Source organism: Berghia stephanieae, chromosome 4 (assembly GCF_034508935.2).
Source record: "Berghia stephanieae isolate SIO BIC M18660-M18661 chromosome 4, UCSD_Bste_1.3, whole genome shotgun sequence".
Taxonomy (NCBI): Eukaryota; Metazoa; Mollusca; class Gastropoda; order Nudibranchia; family Aeolidiidae; genus Berghia; species Berghia stephanieae.
The window spans coordinates 31,874,608-31,884,607 of NC_088363.1; the positions used below are offsets into that span (position 1 = coordinate 31,874,608).

Here is a 10,000-nt window from a genome sequence, read left to right on the forward strand (position 1 = left end):
TGTGTGTGTGTGTGTGTGTGTGTGTGTGTGTGTGTGTATGTGTGTTTATTTTTGGAAAATTAAAGATCACCAGAGAAAGGAACATTTGTTGTGTTTTTTTGTTGTTGTTGGTTTTTTTGTTGTTTTTTTTTTTTTTGTTTTTTTTTTTGGGGGGGGGGTTATGTTGTTTTTTTTGATGCGGCTTTTTTTTTGGTTAAATTTTGTTGTTGTTGTTGTTGTTGTTGTTGTTGTTGTTGTTGTTGTTGTTGTTGATGTTGTCGTCTTGTTTAGTACAAAAGCAATAACCATATTTATCATTTTATTACAATTGCTCTTAGAATAGTTACCAAGAAAATGCCGTTCTAAATACAATCTTATCACCGTATTTTTGACAATATAATTTTTTTTCTTCATTTTACCGAGAAACGTTTTCCTTTAATGAATGTTTATGCAAGTGACCATCAACGTGTCAAATTATTTGAGATCTCATTGAAGTCAAATTCAATCTAATCCACACTGTTGCGGCTTCAGTATTGAAGATAGATGCAACATTTGTATGGTGTGGGATGATGTTAGGTTATGGCTCTGTATCATAATAATTATTGCCCTCTTGTGACAAAATTGTTTTACGATTGACTTGCAAATTTTTCATAACTGTCCGAATTTCTCAAGTTGTCGTGGAGAGAATGCCATACCCTTATTGTATTTGTTTTTTTTAAAAGGACTGAATGTGCGCATTTACTCGAGAGAGTTGGATTTGGGACTTTTTGACAAGTAGTAGTAGTAGTAGTAGTAGTAGTAGTAGTAGTAGTAGTAGTAGTAGTAGTAGTAGTAGTAGTAGTAGTAGTAGTAGTAGTAGTAGTAGTAGTATTTGTCCTTTAGAGCCATTAGGCCCATGGAGCCGGAGTTTATCCCGGTTTCTATAGCGTGAACCAGTCCGACAATAACAATTGCTTGTTACCCTTCGGATAGAAAGCTAGTATATCGCAAAGTACTTTCCGTCAGATCTAACAGACCCAGCTAGCCAATCACCGCCCAAAATGTGTTTAACGGTTTTAGTCAAGGAACGACGGAATATTTTTTGGGCTTGCAATTTTTTAATAAGAATTATTTTTGTTATTTTACTAACACTAACATTTAGAATTGATTTCAATCATTTTACAAAGGATGTATAATCACTTTTTTCGTTCAATATGCTTCATGTCAATGCTTTAACATAAAATACCCTAGGCAGTCAAAATTACAGATAATTGTTCAGCTCATTGAGAGCACTTTGTTATGCAAGTGGGTGAGGTACCTTATCATGTTTACACAAAAGCAATAATAATAATAATAATAATAATAATAATAATAATAATAATAATAATAATAATAATAATAATAATAATAAATAGTATTTCTATAGGGCATAGTCACGACGATGTCGTGCCTATTCGCTTATGTTTACATATATTATCACTAAAGGCAATTTTTTTATCTGAAACTGCATGATGGTGAAGTTTATTTAGGACGACATTTTATGTTCACACAATATTTTTTAAATGATAGTTTGTTTTTTCTTCAGGTTGATAATTGTGTAAATTGTAATAATCGGATACCTATTTTTTAAACTCCATTGTTTATTTGACGAATGACTTTTAAAGAGCTTTAAATAGCCTAATTGTCAATATCTTTAGGGAAAATGTGTTTTGAAAAAAAAAAAATTAACAAAATAAAACCCTCTCTTATACCAAAAAGATTATCTCATTATCATTATGGTTTTCTTTAACAAACTTCTAAACGTTCAGTCTTTATTTCTCAATGCAACTTTTCCTAATTAAGTAGAGGATAATTCTACATCAGGTTGGTAAATTATATATTATTCTGAATGTTAAATTTCTAGACCTTCTAACATGATGGATGTGATAAAGCTTATTTTATTTTGTTTTAATCCTATGTAGGCGATTCGCGCCTCTTTAACCTCAAATCCTTTTTAAAATTTTGTTTGTTAATGTTTTTTTTTTAATTATTTGACTGTCCAGTTACAATCATTGCGATTTTTGCCGTTTCGTGTTCAATGTATTTTTAATCAGTTATAGCAGAAAGAGGTTTAATCCTTAGAATTTCTATGGTAAAAGTGAAGAATTATATAGCATGTTTTGTTGTGTTTCTGAATAGAGGTATTTCAGTTCATAGCGTCATCTCATAATATCATGTCACCAGTAATATAAACATCTATCACATAATCACATAACATGTGGTATAGGGCAAAATAGGATAAGATCCTTTGAATGCCCTTAATATTAATTAGTAATGCCATAAATCTATTGATTAAATATTACAATAACGATACACGTGGTAAAGATAGTATTTCAACTTAAATGTACTCATGTGGTGTACAAACATATTTCTTTAACCGTGACATGCAAAGCGCACACACAACCACACACACACACACACACACACACACACACACATACACACGCGTATAGAAGATAACCATAATAATATAATAATGCATAATATATACATACAAGATTGAAAGCCATGTCAACAGCAGAGCAAACAAGTATTATTCGTCATATATAAATCTCCCATCATATAATTCCCTGTCTACTAACACCTTGAAATAATCCATAGATTTTGCATTCTTTGTTTCAAATTTCAAACTGTTCCATTTCTGAACAATACGAATACCGAACCAGTTTTGTCTTATGTTTGTTTTGCATCTAGAGACAAAAATCTTAAACTTGTCCCCTCTAGTAAAAGTAATATTAGAATATGAAAAAAAATCTGAAAAGTCTATCCTATCCAGACCATGTACCAATCTATAAACCTGAATTAAATCCCCACGAATTCTTCTATATTTCAAACTGGGTAAGTCAAGAAATTCTAACCTTTCCTTATAAGATAAATACTGTATTGTATAAATTTTTTTGGTAGCTCTCCTCTGTACACTTTCAATACTAATAGATTGTCTTTAATATAATGGGCTCCAGATGCAATTTCCGTATTCTAGAATTGGTCGAACGAGCTATTTATACAAATATAAAAATGTGGTTTTATCAAGACTTATAAAGGTTCTATATATTATTCCCATCATTCTGTTTGCATCTAGGTTTGTTTTGTTTTTTGATGGCATATCCAGGATATTTGCCATACTTGTAGTTTTATGGCAAGGAAATTGTTATCCCAACATTATATAACCGATCCCTTCAAAGCGGCAATATGGGTGGATAAACCCGGTGCTTAAAATGGAGTTTATAAAGTTAAAATTACCAGAAATATGAAATGTTTGTTTTTGACATTTAAAGAAACTACATTCATTTTCCTCAATAAAATGTGGCTTGTCTTCTTAATTCCGATATCTTTTTTTTTTTTCCGATGAATTCAATGTTTAGCGTCTACATCATCCACATAATAGACCTGCCATTTTGAGACGATAACTCGCATATTTTCCTTCAAATTTTTGACGACTATTATTAAGGGAGACAAACGTGCGTGATCCGTATGAATAGCAAGGACTGACTGACGGTTACTTACATTGTTTTCAAATTAAAGATCACAAACAAATCAGTTGCTTGAATGTAGATTACAGCTTGAAAAGTACTGCATTTGATTAAATTCATGACTCAATGAATAGCAGCTCTTACTAGATAGTTAACTTAAATGTTTATTTAATAAGTGATTGTTTTTGGTTTCTCTTGGAATTGTATGTCTTTCTTGTTGTGTTTTGATTTAAAATCATTTAAAATCAGTATTAGTTAGGTATATTATTCAATCATTTATTTTTTTTTTTTTTTTTTTGGCTTTAAAAATATGTACTACGCTATAGATATTAATAATTTTTAGAAGAGTGTTTGGTATTTTGCTAATTTTTGAGTTTTTTTTTTTTTTTCTTTCACATTTTAAACCATTTTTCGTTTCATTTTAACGTTTATATTGTCAATTTATCATAGTATTCCCAATTAACAGAATATATACAAAAATACGACGGCTAAAATATAAAAATCTAACAAATTAATTTCTAGCATGAAAATAAGACCCCACAATTTGATTGTTGAAATCAACATGGAGTTTAATTATTACATTTGTATTATTTCTAAATATCTGATAGTGTTGCGCTAAAAATTAAAATGTCATTTTGTGATAGTAATTCACAAAGTATACGTAATTATTTTGTTTTTTTAGACAACTAACAATTTTAATTGTTATGCCTGTCATATCGACAGTATAATTTGGTCGATGTTGCGTATCTACTTTTTTTATGTTTCATGAGGGTTTTTTTTTTTTTTTTTTTTTTTTTTGGGGGGGGGGGGGGGGTTATGACTGTTGTTGTTTTTTGTTTTGTTTTTTTTTTTAAATTTTATCGCGGGGGTTTTGAAGTTTTTTTTTTCATTCTTTATATTTTTCTTTGTCGTTTTTGTTCTTTGTGTCTTTTTTTCAGGTTTATCTATATTTGTTTGGGGGGGGGGGGGGGTTTGGGGGTCTTTTTTGGGGGGGGGGGGGGTTATTTTGTTGTTTGTTGTTTTTTTGTGTTGTTTTCTTCTTTTTTTTTGGAGGGGGGGGGTTATTTTGGGGTTTTTTTTTTCTTGGTGTTTATTATCTTGTGTCAGAGAGTCGATAAGTTCTTACCACATTTGACCATAAACACCTATTAACGTTACTCACATATCTGTATGTTGGTTGCAATAATATGTTCGCACGACTTGGTGAATGTTTTACTAAATATAAAATGGCATATTATATTTTGGCTTCATCTCCCTTTAGATCATCATTCATCACATTGTTCCTAATTTTTTGTCCGTTTTCAGTCTGCATTCCCAGTACATTCGGCCCCGACTGTCTGTACACTTGCAAGAACTGCATGAATAGGGCCAGGTGTAACGATCAGAAAAATGGCTGTATCTGCACAGCGGGATGGAGAGGAGAACTTTGTAAAGATCCTTGTCCTAAGGTAAAGTAAAGATGTTGATCATAATGTCTGTTTGATAAGGAGGAGGGCTCCAGATGAGGAGGAGGGTGACCAGATTTTTATATTCATTCTTTATTCATCCCATGGGGGAAATTTGTCTCAAGTAATTATTCTAAGGGAAGACTGGAATAACTCAGGCGCCAGCCGCAGTTTAGCGCCGCAAATTGGATTAGGGCGAGTTGACTTGCTCAAGGCCACACATCCCAGCGGCAGGTGATCGAACTCTGTACCTTTCGGGAACGAAGCAAAGACCGTATCACTGAGCCACGCTGCCGCCAGGAGGCAGATTTACTACTGTTATAGATTCATTTTTCATTATACAGATTATTTTTATGGCCAGATTGGCCGAATTTTGATTTTTTTTTTCTCTCAAGATTTAGATTTTCAACCAAGTCGTTAGAATTAAGTCAGAAAAGAAAGTTAATGTTGTATCCAGAAATACATTAGTTACAAAAAATGGACCAGACACTCTATCCGTTCAGAAGCATGTTAAATTGGTAGAAATGAATGTGGAAACGTTGCATTTGGGTTAATATGGATTTTTTTCCCTTCAAATTCTAAAGAAAATGTTCTTTAACTCATAGCCTGCCACTTTCCAAACAATGACGCCACAAGACGACGATTACAACAGTATGATGAAAAGTGAGTTGTCGTTGGTAGTGCTCGAGGAGACAATTGAGTGTATTGGTTGAACTATTTTGAATACACGACTACTCACCTTTTTTTGTGTGTGGTCGTCGCCTTGTATTGTGTAGTAATTATCAGGTCACGAAAGCTACGACAGGACCGGACCCTCAGCAAGAATAACACTACCGTAATTTTGTAAAACAATTTTTTTTTTCACATTTTTGTCAGAAAATATTTGGCTGCATTTATCGATATAGGAGTTAAACATCATCTTGTCAAAACGTGTTATAGGTACCTGAGATCACAAAGAAGTCTCTGATTTAAAACTTTATACCAAGGGTTGGTCCGGATTTTTTGTGAATAAGATTGGAAGATTTTTCTCTATACTTTCATTATTTAATTTAATTTTTTTTTTTTGGGGGGGGGGGGGGAGTGTCTTAGGGGGGAGGGTTTTTTTAGTTTGGTTTCATGTTAAGTTTTTATTTTTTTTTTTCTGGAAAGGGGGTGGGTGGGGCTGGGGTTTGGTTTTGTTGTTTTGGGGGGTTTTTTTTATTAATTTTTTTTTTAGGGGTGGGGGGGGGGGTTGTTTTCTCTTTTATTTGTTTGTATTTCCTTAGTTTTTCTGTTTGTTTATTTTTTTTGTTTTGTTTTGTTGTTTTTTTTTTTGTGGGGGGGGGGGGTTGTTGTTTTTTTTTTCTTTCTTCTTTTTGTTATAGGTTTTTTTAAAAATCAGGTTGTCTTTTAAACAAACTTTTGTGACCCTCATGTATCAACATTTTTCATGTTGTCGATTCCAGGGCACATTTGGAGAAGACTGCAATAGCCTTTGTCGGTGCAAGAACGGAGGACGTTGTGATCACGTGACTGGGGAATGCAAATGTCCCCCTGGCATAGACGGAGAATTCTGTGAAGACGGATGCCCCCCTGGATTCTATGGGGAGCAATGTGATAAAGTAAGTGCTGAAGATATGTTAGAGATGCCAGAGTGTATATACTATCTATAATGTGAGTCTAGAAAGTGGAGTGAAATATAAAGTAAGTAGATCTAAGTGTCACTCATAAATAGGGGGAAAATACAAAACAAACAACGTTTCGGCCCTTGGCCTTCGTCAGGAGACAAAAAAATATGTAAGAGTCTAGAAAGCTTAGCTGTAGAAAGGGATAGAGTTTGATAAAGAGAAATTTGATTCACAGGGCCATAACCTAAAACCATCCCTTACCACACAAATGTTGCGTGTATCTTCAGTACTGAAGTTGTAACAGCTAGGATTGGATGTATTATTATGTGGCCAATCGTTTAATGTATTATGTCGAATTGCGCCAGATGTTTGCATTGAATTAAGCTTAACTTATAAAATGTTAGATAGGGTGCAATGAAGTAAAAGCCTTTTTTTTAGGACTGAGGGAGTTGGGTTTTTTTTCTTAAACTCAAAAACAAAAAAAGGGACATCTTTCATTTCGTTACTTTGTTCAGTTTGACTTTAAACTTAATTTTCTTTATGCCATTCCAAAGTGATACCAGATTTCGTGATATGTCACATTTTATATCTATTAGATACATGCATGTCAGAATATACTTTAGAGTCCCGATAGCTCAATGGCCGTGCACTTGTCTAAAGAACCCGGTATCAATGTGTTATGTTCAATGCATTTGCTCCGAATACGTTAAGACTAATGTCATTCGATCATAACTCTCTAATGACGAGAATCATTTCGTAACGGATAGATGACATTCTACAGCTATCTTGTTTACTTGCCCTATAATATGTGACCTACTGGAAATAGAATTTATAGCCACAAATAGGAGATTTGGGGTTACTTTCGCTTTATTATGATGGAGAACCAATATATTTTTTATATTGAAAAAATAAATAAATAAATAAAAACTCAAAGTTCTTTTTTCTCATCATTTTATTTCTAATTTATAAATGAGGAGTCCGTTTCATCCAGACATCATATCGTTTTCGGGTGATGGCTCTTTTATGTATAATTGTGATGGATTATTATAACACATGTAGTCTTAACCTCCAGCGTGTGGGGCTTCTACAGCCACCAAAAAAGAAGTGGAGGAAGAAGAAGAAGAAGAAGAAGAAGAAGAAGAAGAAGAAGAAGAAGAAGAAGAAGAAGAAGAAGAAGAAGAAGAAGAAGAAGAAGAAGAAGAAGAAGAAGAAGAAGAAGAAGAAGAAGAAGAAGAAGAAGAAGAAGAAGAAGAAGAAGAAGAAGAAGAAACAGGAGGAGGAGGAGAAGAAGAAGGAGGAGGAGGAGGAGAAGGTAATAAAATAGTTGTAAATTCGAAATGATCTCATTATAATGCTATTTGTGACGCATAATTGGTAATGTGACATTATGGACCAAAAACAAATCTCTTCACATTATATGAAAGATTTGATTTTGTGTGTTCCAGGTTTGTCCTCAACAATGTGCTAGCGGCTACTGCAATAGGAAGTATGGGTTCTGTAACTGTAAGCCTGGGAAGTTTGGACCGTCCTGCAACAAGCCTTGCCCTCCCTTCACCTATGGGTCCAACTGTATGGGACAATGCAACTGTAACACAAGGCATGCTCAGGGTTGTAATCCAGAGGTAAGTGTTTCCTGCAGCTGAAGATAATTCTTTTCCTTGTATATGTGAAGGGCATTTACAAGCCGCCATGCTGTCCTGTCATAGAGTCATTTTTCCCCCATATTATTTATACTGAAGATTATGATATCCATCAATGGTGGAGCTCTTGCCCCACAGGCAAATGGAACTTTGAAGTCTCATGATTGGGGGTTTGTTTTATGTTGCTTTTTGTCTTGTTTTCTGTTTGTTTGGATGGGGTTTGTTTTGGGGTTTTTCAGTTTTGTTTTTTTTTTTTAATTTGTTTTTCTGTTTATATATATATATATATATATATATATATATATATATATTATATATATATATATATATATATATATTATATATATATATATATATATATATATATATTGTTAAGGGATTTTTCGGGGGGGTTTTCCAACATGATGTTGATTCTTATCAATCATTATTTGTAAAAAAAATAGTTTTTAAATAATTTTTTTAAGAATGTCTTTTGTCAGAGTTCGACAATGTAGACTCGTTACTGGATTGAACTTTTGTTACCGTTTTCCACCCACCAGACTGGAGAATGTATCTGTAAACCAGGATATGAAGGAGACATCTGTGAGATGGAGTGTGTAGAGGGCTACTACGGAGATGGCTGTGCTAACACATGTGACTGCCCCAAGGATACCAAGTGTAACCACATGACTGGACACTGTCTCAGGGATTGTCCAGCTGGCTGGACAGGGGAGAGATGTGAAGAACGTGAGTCTTGGAGTTTACACTTTGATTGAATATTTGAGATAAGATGTGAACCAACAACCCTAATCGGTATTAAGTCAGTGAGCCGGCAGGAGAAATTTGTCTATTTTTCTATGAAATTGAAATTGAAAGAACTATAGTCTTTGCTATCCTGTGATGATAGACACCGAGTTCAATTCCCAACTGCGCTGTATGCCGATGAGCAAATCACTTTACCTTGGAATAGACCCGGCAGACAAATTCCTCCTTCTGGTTGAATAAAGAAAAGTTTGCCTATAATATGAGAATGGATTACATATCGTATCCACCAGACTTCTTCACTTCTTCACTGCAAGAAAAGTTTAATGTGTACGTTTTATTCCTGTTGTCTTATTGCTTATATCTGGTATTTGACATACCTATATGTACATCTTGTCTCAATACAAATCATAATAAAAACCAAATTGCCTTTTTATCATAAGCCAAAATGGCAACAATCTGGCTAACCAGTCATCTTAGCTCCTTTCTTCGTCATGTGATATTTTGAATAAGACAAGTTTATTTTTGATATTACAAATCCATTCAGAATTCAAAAAACGTCTTCTGATTTATCTTAATTTTAAATGTTAAGTGAAGTTAACCCCAATTAATGTAATATTATGTTCCTATACATCTATGTATTATCACACAATTATCTACATTCTCTGAATTCTCTCATCCAACATTTTCTCGTATGATGAAAAATTAGGACACACATAAATATTATTAACATCTTTTCCAAGATGTGTATGAGAATGATATATAATGTCAGGCCACGCCCTCAATAGCTTTTTTCCTACTCTTGATCCTAAATGTATGCCCTCTTAACTATTCAATTATTCTTCTGTCAATGGGAACAGAAATTTGCATTTTTGAGGTTGCAGGCCTTATGTATCTGAACAAACAGATAAAGATTCATCCCAAAAGATAAATGATTAACCCTCTCTATACCAGCCATTTTTCAAGATTTTCCCAAAACTTCACACCCAACTAACGCAAAAATAGATTTATATTACTCAGACACAATATGTTGCTCTACAACAAACTGTTCGTTTTCTATAAATTTTGTGGTGTACAATAGAAATTTGAATAAGAAAAAT

At 33.4% G+C, this 10,000-nt stretch overlaps 1 protein-coding gene across 7 annotated transcripts in view; it reads left to right on the forward strand.

Annotated features, from left to right (window-relative positions):
- Positions 1–10,000, forward strand: part of LOC144970419 (uncharacterized) — a 310,164-nt gene that overhangs the window by 257,154 nt on the left and 43,010 nt on the right. For all 7 annotated transcript variants that reach the window (XM_078910048.1, XM_078910046.1, XM_078910042.1 and 4 more), the window contains 4 exons: positions 4,773–4,915; positions 6,358–6,513; positions 7,965–8,141; positions 8,699–8,885. In XM_078910048.1, coding sequence (XP_078766174.1) covers positions 4,773–4,915; positions 6,358–6,513; positions 7,965–8,141; positions 8,699–8,885 — 663 coding nt within the window. The remainder of the gene's footprint in view (positions 1–4,772; positions 4,916–6,357; positions 6,514–7,964; positions 8,142–8,698; positions 8,886–10,000) is intronic.